General features: G+C 39.7%; 1 protein-coding gene across 2 annotated transcripts in view; it reads right to left on the bottom strand.

The window, feature by feature from the left end:
• CDKAL1 (CDKAL1 threonylcarbamoyladenosine tRNA methylthiotransferase) overlaps positions 1-19,905 on the bottom strand; it is a 438,076-nt gene that overhangs the window by 415,692 nt on the left and 2,479 nt on the right. For both annotated transcript variants that reach the window (XM_080578147.1, XM_080578148.1), the window contains 2 exons: positions 17,713-17,879; positions 15,346-15,458 (listed from right to left, as the gene is read on the bottom strand). In XM_080578147.1, coding sequence (XP_080434273.1) covers positions 15,346-15,458; positions 17,713-17,879 — 280 coding nt within the window. The remainder of the gene's footprint in view (positions 1-15,345; positions 15,459-17,712; positions 17,880-19,905) is intronic.

Raw genomic sequence — 19,905 nt, 5'->3', positions numbered from 1 at the left:
TAAGCCATATAATTGCTGCAAGCGAGCCTAAAGCTAAAACTTTAGAGACCAAATCTACACCAGCTGCTACAGCTCTCGACCCACTGGCCTGAACTCTGGCCTCACAAAAGAGAGGGAGAAGGTGTTTAAAACCCCTTTCTTGACAGATTACTAGCTTTGCCAAAAAGGCTTCTTCGAATGTCCTGGAGAAGGGCTTTGTTTGTTTGTTTGTTTTTAAAAAGTTAACCTTATTATTATGAGCCTTGTAGAGCTTTTATGTCAAGTCTGATACCAAAACTGAATTTGATCTAATATTTCTCTTTTCTGTTCATTACATTTAGGCACCTAAGATTTGTTTCAACAATGTTAAGAGTTACGCCAAGCAGAGAAATTTGTGAAGTTACACACACCAATAAATCCAAGTTTCCTAGCACACTGATGAAGAAAGAAAGATCCCTAGGCCCAAAGGACTGGCACTAAGATGGAGTCCTTACCAGCTCTAGTTAAACAGAATACCTACAGAAATCAATCACTGCACAAAATGCTAAAATAAAAAAGTATTCCAAGCCTAAAGCTCTAGTTTCACAAGCACATACTTCAAATACTTCCACTCAGCATAAGCAAGCCCTAGTGCTAAAAAGAAAGATAAGTCATCTCTTGCCCACTCGAGACCTATGTTCATGCTCTCCCCTCTTCCTTTCTCAGTGCCTTAGTGCATATAAATATCGATACAGATTTGAACACCTTTCCAGCAAATCAAACCAAGGAACGAATTTGGCTTTAGACCAAAATAGCCAAAAATTAAAAGATATGGTGCCAACAGACTACTTGTGAAACTACAGCAGAGAAAATAAAGGCAAACAATAGAACTGTGATGACAATCTTTTGCTTACCAATTTAGACGTTATATTCTTTAATAAAAAATTACAATATTGCCATTATGAACAACAGCACTGTCTCTCCATGAGCTATGAAATCAAACCTTTAATAAGCCTTTGAAGCCCTATAAACTATTAGCATTCAGTTCAGATACATTTAAAAACGCAAAAAAGCAAGATATTTGTTCAAAATAGTATAAGCTAGCAAAAAGACTTTGATTTTCCCATCTTGAGCATTTCTTTCTCCTAAACCATCTCCCAGAAAGTTGGGGGGGTTGTTTTTTTGTTTGCTTTCTTTTTGTTTTAACATATGCATGCCTCAGTATTTCCCATTTGATTTTAAAAATGTCAATTATGAAAGTTATTCTCTATTAGACTTTGATCTAGATTTCAGCTGCCCTGGGACCTAAATTTGAGGGTTTCATAAACCGTATTTTGAGTAAGGCATCAAAAATCCACCCACTACCCATTTAACAGAATTGCACACACTAGATGAACAGACTAATGCACTTGAAGATTGATGTAAATCAACTGGAGAATGTCCAGATGAGAGCAACAAAAAGGGTCAGAGATCTAGCGAACGTGACCTATGAGAGAGGCTTTTAGGAATTAGGTCTATTTAGCCTAGACACAAGAAGCCTATAGGGAGAAGTGAAAACAGCATTCAATTATGTGAAAGGTTGCTATGAAGAAGAAAAGAATCAGATGTTCTCTATACCCTCTGAAGAAAACACAGGCAGCTATGGGCTTGAACTCTGATAAAAGATTAAGGTTACACATTCGGAAACACTTTTCAGCCAGAAAGGTAGTTAATCATCCAAAGTAGGTTATGGATTTCCTATTATTGGAGGTTTTCGACAACCTGCTACAAACAAATGTCAAGTCAACGGCCCTACCCTTGGAAAGAAAAGCTTAGCCACGCAGGTGCCTTTTGGCCTGTGACCTGTGAAAGACTGCAGAAGTCCAAGAGGAGTCTCTGCCAGTCATGAACACAAGCTTCCAACCTACTCCCTACAGGTGGCCAGGGAAGCCATTACTCAAAATTCCTCTCCCAAACCTCCTCTGCACCGGTTTTCACCCCAGAAATAAACTCCACTTCCTGCACCTGCTGTCTCGACTGTCTGCCTGCAGATGAGCAGCATCAAGCTGCGATACTTCTAACCGATGAGAATTTCTCCCCAGCTCACTGCACAGCCCAAATGAAGCTTACAATCACTTATATGTAAAAGTATTTTTGCCTCAATAAAGTAAGGAACCGCCACCACCAACAAACAGCCACAGCTCGAAGTGAACTGCAGCCACCTACAGAAGACCACTCCGTCTGCATTTGAGAAACCACAGATAGAACCAAAGACCATGTGGAAAACATACTAGTTTTCCAATAAGCCATTTTTTGGCAAGAATACATAAATGTCTCAGCAAAAATGGGTTGTGGAGAAACTCCCCCTTCCTCCCAAATCTATATATTTTTAAAATGTTTGTCAACATTTTTCTCCTTTAATGAAAAATTCTACTAGGGTTTTTCATACTCTACTGTAATGTTACAAAGAGTATTTGGATTATTAGGACATATTCGTCAAAGTGACTTAGACAAATTTCTTCATTTTCTATTTTCCAATTAGTAGATTTGTAAAGCACAGTCAGCTGATGTTCTTCTTTCATCACTACAAGTTTTAAGACTTAAACATCTAGTTAAGTAAATAGTGGATGCTCAAATTTGCCACCACCTGATGGTCTGCATCTTTACATTCTCAAAGGCAGATTAACATTTACCAATGGTTAAGTGATTTTTTCTGAAGTATGATAATGGCAAACAGAAAAATGCCAACCCATAAACAAGCAACAGAATTTCAAAAGTCAACTATCACTTGGGGAATCAATTACAAACAAGCACACTTTTACCCTTAAAGTCTGGCCAACAAAAGCTGAGGGTCCAAGATGCCTAATAAAATCAGCAGCCAAGTGATCTGTCTTCTATTAAATCGCATGCCAAAAAACTCACTTCTCTATACACCAGTGTCTTGTACCAATCAACAGCAATTCAATTCTGGCACAATTAACTCGAAGCCTATTTATAGCCATCCAAGACAAAGTTTCTGCTTAGCTTATTTCTGTAAGCAAATTCCAAAGCCAGGGATTTGACACACAAGACAAATGCTAATGTCTTCTGCTTAGATGAAGCCCATTTCTCAGCTCCAACACTCAAAGTGTTAATTCCAGCTGGTAGCACACAAATGCTTACAAGATTCACAGATATGCATTTCTGCAGACACATCGTATCACAGCTAAGCATGACTATTCTAAAGACCGTACCAGAGAAACCAGCCTAGAACCCACCTGGAGCTTAAGTTGTCTGATCACAGCATCTATCCCACTGTCCTCAAAGGCTTGAAATGAGCACACACACACAAAAAAAAAAAAACAAAAAAAAAAAAACAGAAGCTGGATAGGATGAGAAGGAAATTTCCTAAGAACTGCAGACGTTTGTTATGACACTACGTAATATTCTAAAACACAGTTTTATGATGCAATGCGACAAAGATGCAGAGATGCTTATTACCTCTCTTAGGGTGAAAGGTATCTGATATCTGTACTGTTCCAGGTAACGAGTAATTACTGAGTTTCTGTGAAAGATTAAGAGCCTATGCATAACTTGTTTCATTTCAAAATAAGCTTCTGAGCAATGCCACAGGGAAGAAGAGAAGGACTGAAGATGCAATGGTTATTCCGTATCCTCCACAAGGAGGATACGAATAGTACAAGAATATGCTCCAGCTTCGCGCCGGACTGCGGCACAATGCAATTCCACTAGCACAGATCACCCTCCCTGCAAACCTGGGCACTTTCCAGTACACATCTGGAAAAGCTCCCAACCTACAAAAGCAAAAGGTTGCTCTTGGCCAGCTTGCTATTCTCCACTATTTTAAACATCATTCACAATAAGAGATTATATTAAAAAAAAAAAAAACTCAGTGGGGGAAAAAAAAAGAAAATCTATACAATCCGGAAATTCCTGAAGAGAAGTAAGAGAAATTGTATGCTCACCCATGGCAAATAAAATATATTTGCACTTACCCCAACTGAATTATAACAAAACTCACAAGCTAAATATTTAGCTAGGCCTCAGACACATTTGACTTAGGATGTTAATTCACAACAAGCAGCACTCTCCTTTTTTTTTTTTTAAAAAAAAAAGTTAAATCATATCCTATACATTGTTTAGAATTTGCCTTAACAAATGCAACATGTTTTTGAAACAGAGGACAGCACTGCACTAATGACAATAGTTACCACCTACCTCAAATGCTATTGTTAATAAGCTGTAACATATTTACTAATCTCCAACCTGAATATCATCTGCTTTTGCTCTGTTAGCTAAACTCATTGTTTTACTTAAGCTGTAGCTGTATATTTCAACAGATAGCATTTGTTTAGCAGTCCCTACTGTTTTCAATGTCTTATTGTGATGCCCTAAGACAGCTGACATAATATTATTAAAATAAAACAAAAATTAAAATAATCCCTTAATGAAAATAAGTAGAGGGTTAAATTGATCATTATAAGCAAAATCTTTAATTAATGTTTCAAATAGGAGCCTTCATATAAATTAAACCAATCTCCCTAAATCAAACATAAAGCAGAAAGGAGCTTCCAAATTAAAGAGCTCCTCAAAAAGGTGAATTTTGCCATTATGATACTTCATAAATCTCAAACCCATAATATAGACACCTTGGAAAAGGAACTGACACCAAGTCTAAGCCTAACTTAAACTAGCAAGCAGTAACTCTCAGATAAACTAGAGGTACGAAAACTAGACAGACCTTCCTAACATTCAATAGCGAAGTTACCACATAAAGGTCAGAATATTGATAGCAAATAAATTAGAGAAGATTTGAGTAAACGCACAAAACTGCACTTTAAATTTGAATAATCCAATACCCTTAATTTAAATCAGTAATACAGATCAACAGTAATTAAAAGGCTAACTGTCCAACTTAACTCATAAAAAACATCAAGTGCTATCAAAATACAGAATAAATAGCAGTGCCCCAGTTCTGTACTATTTATCCAATGCTGCCATCTCTTGGCTCCTAGTGATATAGCACCAAGCCATATCTCAAAAGGTTTAGACCTTTTGTATTTGAATATACACAAATGCCAAATTTGTAGTTTGTAAACTATATCATGCATTATCATATCCTAATTATTTTTGACTACTGTACAACAGTAAAGCATTTAGATAAAAATTATATGCCTGAACTTCATAGAATCACAGAATGGCTTGGGTTGGAAGGAGCCTTAAAGATCATCCAGTTCCACCCCCCTGCCATGGGCAGGGACACCTCCCACCAGACCAGGCTGCCCAAAGCCCCATCCAGCCTGGCCTTGAGCACCTCCAGGGATGGGGCATCCACAGCTTCTCTGGGCAAACCGTGCCAGCGCCTCACCACCCTCTGAGTGAAGAATTTCTTCCTTATGTCTAATCTATACGTACCCTCTTTCAGTTTTAAACCATTCCTCCTTGTCCTATCATTATCTGATTGACCTAAGAGTTGCTCTCTGTCCTTTTATAAAAGTCTCCTTCAAGCACTGAAAGGCCGCAATGAGGTCACCCTGGAGCCTTCTCTTCTCCAGGCAGAACAGCCCCAGCTCTCTCAGCCTTTCTTCACAGGAGAGGTGCTCCAGGCCTCTGCGCACCTTCAGGGCCCTCCTCAGGACCCCCTCTGACAGCCCCACATCCTACTTGTGCTGGGGGCCCCAGACCTGGACGCAGCACTCCAGGGGGGGCCTCACAAGGGCAGAGCAGAGGGGCACGGTCACCTCCCTCCCCTGCTGGCCAATTTGGCAAGAATGCCTCACCCACAGGCTCCCCTTGATCGGGCGGCCTGTAGAACACCCCAACCACAAGCTGTCTTTTATTGGTGCGGTCTTGAACTCTCACCTACAAGCTCTCAACATGCTGTTTCTCAGAGGCACCTCTTCACAGCCAAACCCTTCCATAACATGGAGGGAAACACGCACTCCCTTCCTTCCCTGCCCATCTCTTCTTACGCATTTGTAGCCCTCTATTCCAGTGTTCCAGTTATGTGATCTATTCCACCACATTTCCGTGATAGCAATGAGGTCGTATTTGTCGAATTGTGCAATGGTTTCCAACTCTTGCTTGTTTCCCATGCTGCGTGCATTGGTGTAGAGGCACTTCAGCTGGGCAATCAGTCATATCACGTTTCCAGAACCCTTCCTGATTGCATTGGGACAGTTTACAAGTATCTCCCTATTGTTACTTTGAGTGATAGTGTCTTCAGGTATGCTTTCTTCACTCAGAGGTGCAACTTATGTCAATCAGACCCGTGGAGACATGCTGTATCATAGAAAAATGTATACGCGAATAGCACAGATGAACTAAGACAGCAGCAGATGCACCCCAAGGATGGGACTTTGAGAGAAGAAACATCTATATGTGGTTTTACTTGTTTCCTTGGTCACTGGACTCATTTGGTACACCTGGGAACTTCAGAAAACACCCATCCAGGCTTACACAAATGTTACCCTACTTTGCAATGAACAGCCAACAGGGAAATACAAAGCTCCAATAGATAGAAAAAAATAAAGAGAAAGAAGGACTTTATTTGCTCCTATCAGTGAGGGGAAAAAAAAAACAAAACAGAAACAATTCAATTCTCAAATCTGTTTACACAATTTCCACTTGTCTCCAGCCCGTCTTGCAACCCGCAAGTCTCCATCAGTTTTGGGTTCCTCACTACAAGACAGATATTGACTTGCCCAAACATGTTCAGAGAAGAGCACTGAAGCTGGTGAAGGCGCTAGAAGACAAGATTATTGAGGAGTCTGAGGGAACTGGGGCTGTTTAGTCTGGAGAAGAGGAGGCTGAGGGGAGACCTCGTCGTTCTCTACCACTGCCTGAAAGGAGGTTGCAGCAAGGAGCATGTTGGTCTCCTTTCTCAGGTTACAAGCAATATGACGTGAGGAAACAGTCAGTCTCAAGTTGCGCCGGGGGTGGAGGGTTAGATTGCACATTCACAGAAAGGGTGGTCAACACTGGAATGGGCTGCCCAGGGACACGGTACACTCCCCATCCCCAGTGGAATTGAAGAGGAATGTGGACGTGGCACTGAGGGACGTACATAGTTTGGTGATGGCAGTCAGTAGGTCAGGTAGATGGTTGGACGTGGTGATCTTGAAAGTCCTTATCAACCTAGGTGATTCTACGAGCACAGGGCAGTCTGTTCTGTTAATACACCCTCGGGACTGACAGAAAGAACAATATAGGTTAATGTTCTGTACTTGGAGATACAGTACAGTTCAAAATCAGTTCAGCTACATTTGAAATTGTTATCAGCAACGAGCCAGAAATCAACTCGCTAGGCTTACCTTGCCTCCATTGAGAAACAGAAAAACAGCAGCAACTCACACATGCACAGATGGTAGCACTGCAATTGTCAGGAAAGCATTCCCAAAATATGTTAAAACCATCTTAACGCAGAAGTTGTACAGCAATGACTGACCATAGCAAATTTATTGAGCTTTGTCCTAAGCAGTTTCTCAAAAATAATGAGCTCACAGCTAAGCTTCATCTTTACTAGCCAAGGGAACACTAGCCAAATTATATAGTAAGAACCTACAATAACCATTAGCCCTCCACTATTCCCAAGTCACCTAGAATAACAAAATAACAAAATTCAAGTCACCTAGAATAACAAATCTTTTACAGGTGCTCCTACAAACGCTATGATTAAAATATGATCTTGCTCATACCTCTGAGAGTACGCTGTCAAAAATCTCTCCAATTTATTAAAAAAAATCTGGTCTGCTCCCCTGCTAGCTTTTGTAAGTCTTCTATAAATAACTACTCATAGAACAAAGAACTGTGAGACATTTGAAACCAACATCTGAGTAGAATGCTCTACAGAGGTCTACATCACTTACAGGACTACATTGAACTCACTTCATCACTGCTATTTGTGCTTCGTTTACTGATTCCAACTGCTACAGGGACACATTTCAGCGAAGAGGTTGCAATTTACCTTCCATGGTTCAATCCTTTTCAAACTTGGTCTTCTGTACTACAAGAAGTTTAGCACTGCCAGAACTAAACTCTATTGCACAACCACTACAGCATGCAGCCAATTTCTTTGCCATTAGAATTAACCCTAAACGTGTATGCATTCTTAAATTTACCTATATAAGTTCTATACAAGTGTTACTGAACACATCGTACACACAGGATTTCTTTAGGCCTGCTGGCAACTTTCAGTTGCCAGCACTGTGAAAGAAAAAAATTGAGACAGACTGTAAAAACAGGTGAATCATTTCAGTTTTAAGTGGGATAAGGAAAACAGCACACAGTTGTCAGATCAAGTGATATAGGAAGTCATAATGGCAGTGATACATGAAGCCATTACAAGACAAAATGCTCCCCTTGAACAGGGGTACATTTCCCAGTTTGAGAATCAGTGGAGTTGTATCCTGTAACAGAAACAACAGCCTCAAAGCTAGACACCCAACGTAACAGAAACTTGCCAAATGGGAATAAGGAGTTGATACTGAGGAAGCTGAGGTAGGAAAAACTCACCACAAAGAGGTCGTACATATTGCATTTTGCTACAAGTCAGAAGTGATCGCTAACAGAACTCTGGCCACACACAGGCTAAGCAGTTTTACTGAGAGCACAGGACCAGAATACACAGCTGCCAAAACCACAATTAGAGATTAGTTTACAGAGTCTTGGGGAACACAGACTGCTGCAGATAAGAATGACTGAACGATGTTGTATTAACTCTGCACTGCAAGAAAGCACCCTAACAACTCCAGACCCATTATCCCACTCACTGCCTCATAAGACACTTTCCACTGCACCAGAAAATACCCGTATTCTTCCCAAGGAAATCGGACATCTACATTCTTGTAGTCTTGTCTGTTCCGGCCCATGACTGTCACCTTTTATTTTTCTCTGTTTCGTTCCATCTTTCCTCATCCTCTTAACCAACACAGCACAAAAGTTTCACATTTTAAGCAGATTACAGGAGTTCTTATTTCTCCATGGAGGATGGTGCTTGGTATTTCCAACTCTATCAATTATTTCAACAGCACTGAAAAATTGGACTGAACAAAACAAAAAAAACACATTCACATCCCAAGTGTTCACACGCTACCTGTGCATGACAGAGCAGGATTTTCAAACCCAAGACCCACAACCCAAAGCAAACTTGTGACCATCACCAGCTTAGACCTTCTGAAAGCAGGAGAACGTATTGCCAGAATCACAGGAGTTGGAAGAGACCTTAAAGATCATCCAGTTCCAAACCCCCTGCCACAGGCAGGGACACCTCCCACCAGACCAGGTTGCCCAAAGCCCCATCCAGCCTGGCCTTGAACACCTCCAGGGATGGGGCATTCACAGCTTCTCTGGGAAATCTGCTCCAGTGCCTCACCACCCTCTGAGTGAAGAATTTTTTCCAAATATCTAATCTAAATCTACTCTTTTCTCACTTAGAACAATTTCCCCTTGTCCTATCCCTACACTCCCTGACAAAGAGTCCCTCTCCAGCTTTCCTGTAGGCCCCCTTTAGGTACTGCAAGGTCTCACTGGAGCCTTCTCTTCTCCAGGCTGAACAACCCTGACTCCCTCAGCCTGTCTTCCTAGGAGAGGTGCTCCAGCCCCTTGATCATCCTCAGGGCCCTCCTCTGGACTTGTTCTAATGAGTACATGTACTTCTTGTGCTGGGGATCCCAGGGATGAACACAGCATTCTAGATGGGATCTCACAAGAGCAGAGTAGAGAGAAAGGATCACCTCCCCCAACCTGCTGGCCACGCTACTCTGTTGATGCAGCCCAGGATACGGTTGGCTTTCTGGCTGCAAGTGCACATTGCTATCTCATGTTGAGCTTCTCACCCACCACCACCCTGAGGTCCTTCTCCTCAGGGCTGCCCTCAATTCATCCTCTTCCCAGGCTGTACTTGTGCTTGGGATTGCCCCGGTCCAGGTGCAGGACCTTGGGCTTGGCATTGCTGAACTTCATGAGGTTCGCATGGGCCCATCTCTCAAGGTCCCCTCTGGATGGCATCCCTGCCCTCCAGCATGTCGATTGCACCACACATCTTGGTGTCATCAGCAAACTTGCTGAGGATGCTCTCAATCTCACTGTCCATGTCACCTCACTTCAACAGGTACCAAAGCAACTTTACTGCCTCTTTCAGTATCACCAACCAAAAGCTTTTACTTCCAGATTAAATCAGTCAGTTTGAATCTGAAAAAGAAACGGGTTACATGGGTAGTTAAGCAGGTGTATAAGGTTACCAAGTAATGCAAAAACCAAGCACGATTTGTGACCCTACAAATATACGGTAGAATTCTTCAGCATGAGTATAGAACAACACAGGATTTACACCTTGGTTCACTTTTCCACATTGCTCAGCTGCTTCTGAGAATGACAGTTTAATAAATGCAGTGTTGTCTGAGAAAACTGAAGTGCCTGTCATTTCCAGAAAGGTAGTTTGGGTTATTTTGTGTATTCCCTCCACCCACGCAAAAAAGGTTGCAAAGAGACTTTTTTTTTCCCTGAATTTGCACTGAATTTTCCCTGAATTGGCACTACAATCACAACTACTTGAGAAGTACAAACCTAAAAGCAAAGACTAAACTTGAATTCTGTGGTTAATAAAGCTACAGACTGAGCACTTAATGAGCAGCTAATAAGGATTTGTCTCCCAGCTTCTACAAAAAAAAAAAATCTCATAACAAGGATGGCTCATACGACACCAAATCTACCCAGTAATTGCTGTAGTTTGTTTTACATAACACTTGTGAGGGAGCAGAGAAGTGTTAATAACAGGGTGGAGAGAGAAAAATGGAAAGACCAACTGCTGATTCTGAGCAACTGAAATCATATACCAGAAGCCAGTAGAAATCTTAGTCAAAATACTTCAATCACCTCACAGGCCACAGAGAGCTTATTTTAAGTTAACAAATGTAAAGAATACAGTAAGCTATTCAAGAGGAGATTATACATCTACTGTATATCAATGAAATAAATCAAAATCTAAAATGATTAAAATGTGCAATAGGAAAGTACTTTTAAAACAACACTTAAAAATAAAACAAGGCATCAAGTTATGAACTGTGCTTCATGAATTGAGAGTCAATACCTGAACAGTCGTAGTCATTTTCTTTATTTTCCACTTGGATGAATAAAATGGATGCTGCATCATGCTTTGCTGTGTCTATATGTGGATGACCAAAGTCCAAGAAAGTATGGTTTATGCAACACAATTAATACGAGCAATGCCTCAGTGCCCAGTTCTGAAAGAGCATCCTTCCATCCAATAAACTCACAAATTGTCCAAAATAATGAAAAGGATACCTTAAAGACTAGTCTGAAATTGCACAAATAAAGCTGGGAGTCTGTAATAGCCTAGTTCCTATGTGCTAAATGAAATCCAACCCCACTGAATTAGCAACAAAACTCCACCTGCTTTTTGCTTCTGAAATCCCACTCTACAGGACGGAAAACGAGTTCCATGCTAGCATGGATTTCTAAAAAGCAGTGTAGTGTGGATAACCAATTACTGGTTCAGTTTTGCTGAATGTTTATTAACAACACTTTTTGCTTCCTCTTCACAAGAGAAGTTACTGTGCATTCTTCTGGTATTTGTAATGCATTCTTAATTTCTCCCTCCATCTCTCCCCAGCATATTTTACAATGACTGAGAAGGGAATGCTTTGGACCTACACAGCCTTGAACCAAAAGCAATTATCACAAAGTAACAAGCATGTCTAACTGCTTGATCCATCAAAATGCATACAAGAATGTCAGGCTAAAAACCATTCATCCCACAAAGAGAGAAACCTACAGATGTCAACTAAATGCTAATACAACCTTCTGCTTCAGAAATCAACCGCTTCCATGTCTGACTACATATACTCAGCAGCAGTTTTCAGAGAGAAAGTACTGCTGCGTGGCACACATACTACTGAATTCCCTTCCCTAACAATCATCTGGCTCCAAGTAAGGAAGAGCTCCCAGCTCACCCTGATCCCCTACCCCACAATAGGCATTACTTGTCTGTACCATGCGTTCCTTCCTCCAGGGACTACCTCTAAGGGAGCACTAGTAGGTACACAGGCATATCTAAACTATACTGTGAGTCATGCTGCCAAGAAACCAAAACCAGTTTTAGAACCAGTAAAGCCACCACAAGCTATAATATTTCCAGAACAGAACACAAGCAAATACCATGGCACAGCCCTTCGCCAATACCAGCTGGTCCTCACACTTCTTTTTGCCCAGACCAACACAAAGGAGCTTTGTGTTCTCACAAGATGGTATGTAAGATTTGTTCAGAACACTGCCCACCTTCACACTGTAAAAACAGACAAAAAATAGGTTCAGCTCTCCTTCTGGCTTCCCTTTGCCTTTTGCAAAGCTAATACAGTTCCTGATTTTCCATCAGTGCTGCTGTTACTGCAATGCCTATATATTGCCGACTCACACCCCTCTCTCCCCCCTAACAGAGGTTGTCTTTGCTACAAACAAAGATTGCAAATTGCAATCCAAATTGCAGCACAGCCCTCAGTTTTCACCTTTGGATATAGCCACTACCAAAAGCAATGAGTGCTTGTACAAACAAGAACATTTTCAAAACAGATGGAAGACAAGAAAAACGACTTTAGCATCTCCTGAACAGAGTTTAAATCAAGAACAGGGTGAAATCCACGCAATAAACAGGGATGAGGAATAGTATTGGAAGATTTTCACAAGTCGAAAATATACTTCTAAAATTAGAAGACATCATTAAATCAATGCTCAGTTTTCACTAAGTCAATTTCTAAAGCAAACAGCATTGTTATAAGTTCTAGTTAGTAACACAAGTCTGTCTGGTGTTGCTTTTCTTCTTCCTAATACTATATAATTGCAAGAATGAAAGAAGACACCAGGAACAGTGTTTGACCATTTCCCTTTCCTTACAAAAAAAAAAAAAAAAAAAAAAAAAAACAAGAACTGCAAGTAAAGATCACATTTTATTTCCTAGAACCAGAACATTATTCCAGTATCTCTTCAGCTCCTGAAGCATTGACTCAAAAGCTCAGGAACATGCAGGAAACAGGCTAATCAAGACACTTTTTATTTACAGAGTCATAGAATGTTTTGGGTTAGAAGGGACCTTAAAGATCATCTAATGCCTTCTACACATCATTGTATACAACTAGGACCTTCTATTAGCCATCACATCTTAAGGCTGAAGAAATCCAATCCCTCAACGTGTGTCTCCTCATACACTGCGTGCTCCAGCTCCCTAAATATCTTGGTGACCCTTCACTGGATACACAGCGCTATCCTGGGGAGCCCAAAACTGGGCCCAAACTGGAGTACTGCACACAGCACTCCAAACGCTGTCTCAAGCACCAAATGGAGCTGAACAGTAACTTTTCTGGACCTGCTGGCTACACTCTTGCTAACAGGTCAGGATGCAGTTAGTCCTTTTTTGCTGCAAGGGCACACAGATGACTTATGTTCACCTTCTTGTCTACCTCAATGCCAAACTCTTCCTCCACAAAGCTGCTTTCTAGTCACTCTGCCCACCCCCACCTTTACCACCAGCTAGGGTTACTCCAACCCTAGGATTTTGTATTTGCCTTTGCTGAATCTCATATGGCTTCTTTCAGCCTTTTCTTCCTCCAGCCTATCAAGGTCCATCTGAACAGCAGCACGAGCTTCGAGCCTATCAACCACTTCCTCCAGTTTGACAGTCTGCGAGCCTGCTGAAGGTACACTGCACCCTGTCTTCCATGCCCGTTTAAGACATCAAATCAGATCAGTCATGATGTGAAACCCTGAGACGTGATCTGCAACCCAAGCAGTTGTAGAGCAAACCCCTTCATATGCACTTGCTGCCAGAAGCATCACTACATTGAGCAGAAAGGCAGGTGCCCTCTTCACCACCTCATTCTCACATAGAGCTACCATACTCGCAATACTTGCACTCAGCTCCAGCTTCATTACCAGTCTATGAAGGAGAACATTCAATAAATATAGTTGTAAAAATTTACTTTCACCAGAATTTGTAACCAATATTTTCATTCTGTTGAACAAAAACGCAATTTCCAGAGCTCCTTAAATATACATTTAAAAAGAAGTTACCTAATTTTACAAAAGAACTACACTGAATAATTTTTGCCTACCACTTCAGCAGGATTTTTTAAACATATTTATGCACACACAAACTAAATTAAGATTTTCAGTAATGACCAGAAACTAGTAGTCAATCTCATATGCAATTAACAAGATTACGGAAGGTATTGCTGGCCCAGCTACTGCAGTTCCTATTGAATTTTCAGTTCTCAACTTCAGATTCCAAATGTAAAGTTATTTCTATTTCAAAGTTATAAACAGTTCATTTTTTTAAAAAGTACAAAAAAAATTTTTTACGAAGTTTCTTCCTTCACTTTTCCTGTATTGTTTCCAGTAAAATTCCAAGAGCAGAAGACAGCTAGCCAAATATTAAAAAGCCTAAGAAAACAGAAGTGGTTTCTGGAACATGAAGCACTAGAAAAATTAAGGTAAAGAGAAGCTAAGATTAAGCAAGTCACAAGTTCAAACTGATACCTCATTTGTAGTTTACAAAAATAGCTGCCACAAATAAGGATTTCTGGACCAGCACTCCACTTGTCTGTGAGAAGAGCATACCTACTTCAGAGCTGCACTACTAATTAAAGAATCACACTGTTTCCCTAAAATAGTTCACCATTTGAATAATTCAGGTTCCAGTTTCTACTTAGAGAAATACAGAAAGATAACCACAAAAAAGAAAAAGATGTAACCATTCAAGGATGCCATGAGTTGATCAGAAGAAATAGGCATTTTGTAAAACCAGAAATAAAACACTTCTGGCAAAATGTCAGGAAAGACAACTTTGCAGTTTTTCAGTAAAAGCAGGCAGCAAGTTTAAATGCAAGACAAAAAAAAAATTGAATTAATAAAATTTACATTTATATTTCAATTTTAACTAGTTATAAGCTATACAAAGGTACTCAGGTAATAATTCGCCATTAAAACAAGAATGTCTGTTTTCAGCTTCACACAGCTTTTCAATCGACACTTTTTGCGTTAAGGAGATGAAACGTGGCCAGTGCAACCACAAGTTTGGTTGTTTTTTTGTTTTGCTTTGTTTTTCAGTTTTAGATTGGCGTGAAAACGCTTCCTCTTGTCTCATTTCAACGTATTCAAAGGAAAAAGAGAAATAACTCAACGGCTCTTCCAACTCTACAGGATTCAATCCTGTGACATTCTACCTCCATTATACCGACTGTTCGTACAGAAACAAAGATCATTCACATAGAATGGTTCAACTCTGCTCCAGCAGCAAACACATACAATGCTAAATATCTGAAGACATTTGACAACAGCTTGACACTTCCCAAATTCACCCACAAATCCTGAATTATGCAACTTTTCTGATATTCTTACCTGTAATTTTGTATCCATATGCAGCTAGCTGTCCAGCCATATATTCACCATCTGAATTATTGTGAGAACATCCCCATGTACGTATCCAGATTTTCTGAACACCGGGAATAATGCTGTTAAGTAGAAATGAATCGAAAAGGCAAGTTAAAAGACAAACGAGCTTCCCCTTTAAGCCCACTGAACAGGCTCAACTGTAATTCTCCAGAAACATAGTAAGCAATATCAGCTCCAGAACGACTGCATAAGGACATTGTGATTACGCAGCTTTCATGTAGTAGAGTATCGTGTCTGGCTGGGATGGAGTTAGCTTTCTTTGTGGCCACCCATATGGTGCTGTGCTTTGGACTGGCGACTAGAACGGTGATGATAACACACCCGTGTTTTAGCTACTGCTGAACAGTGCTTGCACAAAGCCAAAGCCTTCTTTTCACACTGCGCATTCCCTGCAAGTAGGCTGGGGTTATTCCATACCATGTGACACCACTATCAACAATAAGAACTGGGAATTTGATCTTTCCAAAATAGCCCCTGTTCTGAGACTGGCTGGGCACTGGTCTGCTGCAGGAGGTGGCGATTCCACACCCTTCCTTCAATTATTAAACTAGCTTCATCTCAAGCCCCAGGTTTGCTAGCTTTTGCTCTTCTGATTCTCTCCCACAGCACACTGGGGAAGGATGAGGAAGCATCTGGGTGGGTATTTAGTTGTGGGCCAGGACCAGCTCACAAGAGTACCAGATAACATTTTCTGTGCTTCTTTACATTTGAGCTTGAATAAATAGTATATCTCAGGGCGCAAAGCTCTTTTTAAACAAGACAAGCATTTTTGCTGAACACACTTAAGTTTTGAATGCAATACAGTTTCAATATTGTTTTGATACCAAGAGTCTTCAGTCCTTCCACAATTACCACGCACCCCACCCCCAGCTTCCCAGAGAAACACCTAGACTTCTAAAGGGAAAAATGAGTTAAATCCTGGGACAAGCAATTTTTTAAGCAGAAAGTTAAAAACAAAAAAGTAAAGACATCTGAAAAAAATACACATACAAAATTATCTAACAATCTTAAAACTGCGGTGGAATTTGTAGACACATTACAGTTATATTCTCGCCTGTCTCACTGAAATAATAGTGAAAGCTCTTTAATAATTTATGGCTGTCTTCTTCAGAACAGAAAAAACACAGGTTAGGACTCTTTAAGCCAGCTCTAGAGCCATTCCGAGCAACCGTTCTTGGTGCCAATTCAATGACCGCAGTAATTTTGATTTGTTTTCGGGTGTTTTTTTATTATTATTTTTTACGAGAGTAACATGCAGGAAAGGTTTTCTTGTGTTGTAACAGTTTGTGTGACAGGTTGCCTTCGTTACCTCCATTTGCATTTTACAATTTCCACTATGGATCAGATAAAGAAAGATATAAAGATAAAACACCATTTGCAATAGGGACTTGAACATCTCACTGTTTTAAACGTACGTCTTCTTATATAAGTGAGTTCTCAAGCAGGCTCCTTCATTGCATGTCCTATGCTAAGTTTTCAACTATTCTGGATAACACTTTTACCCAACACAAATAAGAATCATGGGAAATTTCACACACAGAGCACATGGTTAGATTGTTTGCAACTAACACAGGTTTCCAAGCAAACTGTAATCCCATATTACATAATTCCAAACAGGAATTCCATATTCCACAAAAGCCACCTAAAAGGCAGAAGGACAGAAAAAGCATTCAAAGATTTCTATGGTTTGGTGTTGTTTTGTTGTTGTTGTTTTGGTTTTTGTTTTAATTTAACACATCCCCACTTTTAATATGCCCTTCCCCTTGAAAAATTGCGAATTCAAGGATTACAAATGCATCAGCTGTAAAGAACAACTATCTTCTCTCAGCAATGGCCAATACGTTTGGGTACATCTCCGTTGCAGTTCGCAGCTAATAAACTTAATCTTATTCTGACCTATTAAGCATCAGTTTCTCATCACCCTCACAATCTTGTTTATATTTCCTATTCCAGATGTCAAAAGACTACTCCAGGACTGCATTCTGAAGAGCTCAGCTTCTACTGAAGTAATTAAAAAGAAGCAATTTTTCAGAAATGCTTAAGCAACAAGAACTGTTTTTTCTAGCCCAATTACTTCATTAATCGATATCTCAACCATAAGTGATCTCTACAAAGAGTTGTCTAGGAGAAACTTGCTTAGGGGATTATTATTCATTATCATTTTATAAACACTATTCATTTTTATACTGTATTCAGATTTTATAATATAAGATAATGGGAACTTCCACCTTATTTTTAGAATTTGACAGTGCACATGAGATATGAAGAAGGAAGAAAGAAAGGGTTTTCCCTGTTACCCCAGGAAGAATTTACCTGTCACTTGGGGGATCATCATCTATCTGAGTACTTTGTTGTGAGCTGCGTTTTCGAACTTTTGGAAAAACATTCTTTCTTACAAACTGCCGATCATGGGGTTTCAGATCTTGTGCTGACACAATATCTTCAATATCTTCAAGCACTGAATCACAGGCAGCAGGCATCTTTGAGAAGCATTAGAGAAGAATGGTATTAGCAAGCACTTGAGTACAAAGTCAGGTTCTAACACCTACTGCATATGTCCTCACAAAGAGAAGTCAGATATACATACGCCTGCAATATAGCATACATGAGGGACCTTCAGCACACTGACAATTACCCCAAGATATTTCCTGATACTGTCTTCTCCTGAGATCCCTCTGACAGGCAGGGAGAGGTCTGATCAGAAGATACAGGGTTTTTGTTTGTTTGTTTTTTGAGTAACCTGTACCTTACCTTCTATTTCAAAAAGCCTGCAGCTCCTTTGATATCACATATCCAAGATACAAGTGTTCTTAATCATGTCAGGCATCATAATGAAATAAAGAGTTCACGTTATGTGATACATATAATTCTGCTCACATAACACGAGAAGAATTGTGGAGACAGCATTCAAATGCCTGCACAGGAGCCTGTTGTGGACCTTTTATGTGTGTGCTGAAAATAGGTGCACAGTAGTTCAATTTGTCTTCATAGTCTATTAGAATACAAAACAACTGAAAAATTCCTAGAATTCCTGACCCCCCAAGCTTTTCATCTGAATTAATTCATTCAGCATGACAGCAAAATCAAAACTCCTGTCCTCAGGTACAAGATGTTAAACAAGCACACCCAGCTAATATAAAGTATTATGATCTGATTAGTACAATTTTAGTGATCTTTTAGCATATTAAGTTCTATTTTCCATAAGAAAGTAAACACTTTTGAATTTTTGCATGCTTCTCATCAGTAAAGGTATAACGTATGCACACATATATAAATATGTATATATACATATCTCCTAGTAAATCTCAAGATCCAGATCAGAAAAAGGTGATTTGCTAAAGTAGCCTACAAAAAAAATTACTGCCTTAGTTACATACCTCACTTAATCCTTAACCAGAATTAAGTCTCATTTACCACTGCAAACCTGGTTTGGCATGTGTCTCAAGAAAAAACAGTTTACTACAGAGGTTGCACAAAGACACTTCACAAAGTTCACAGAAAAAATACGTCACTGTCCTAACAGAGAGTGAAGAATGAAACAAACAAGGCTCTAATTTCTTTAAAACAGATTTGGGGATCAGAAAATTCAGGCTACTGGTCGACAACATTCTTTCAGATTTTTCTCATGAATAATTTAAGAATGTAAGAAGTAAAACACCTGTACATTTTTCCAATATGAGTGTTTTTGTCAGTCTTGCAAAATATATTTCTAAGGAAAACTTCACAGAACTTGAACCATTACACTTCTGTGTAACTGAAGCAGGAGCATAACGACATCACAAAGAGGATGCACCTGACATTAAGACATCTATTTATTCAGCATTCTTCAAGAAGAAAAATGCCAGGATCTTAAAAAAGGAAATGTAAAGGATAAAAAAGTTGTGAGAAGTCTTGCAATAAAGACTCTTGGAATAAGTATCTACTCTAAGAGTTTATCGGAATTCCCACTCAGAAGCACTGCAACAGTGCAGACATTTACTGGCTTAATATTACTGAGTCAGCATTACCATTACGCTACAGACATCTAGCTCAATCAGTGAGTTATTGTTTTGATCTACATAGGCTTTCCACGACAAAAGTTTAAACAACAAAAGCTAATGGAGGTGGGGGAAGTAATGCAGAAGCTTGAGTTTACATAAAACCTAACTTCAGAGATGAACTGGCTTCCAAATTTAGTCCTCTGTCTTCTCATCTAGGTGCACACTGACTACATCTCTGAGCACACATTTAATGACAGTAACATGTATTTGTAAAGAACATTGTATTTAATATAAGAAAGCTCAAGTTTTCTGCTTCAATGTCAAATACTAAATTGAACGCAAATAGGATTTGACCTTACTAGAGGTCATATCACTACCTTGTCCTGCAAAGCGTGCACATATATAAAACACGATTTTATCCACCAAACTAAGCATACTTTAAAAAGCTATACAGAAACACAGACACCAGATAAAGATGTCAGTTAAATGCTTTTTAAATGATGTTACAAAAACTGAGAAAGGGATG

Source organism: Anser brachyrhynchus (genome assembly GCF_964034855.1).
Source record: "Anser brachyrhynchus genome assembly, chromosome: 2".
NCBI lineage: Eukaryota > Metazoa > Chordata > Aves > Anseriformes > Anatidae > Anser > Anser brachyrhynchus.
Note: the sequence above shows the minus strand (reverse complement) of the source record. Positions and strands in the feature narration are given on the sequence as shown.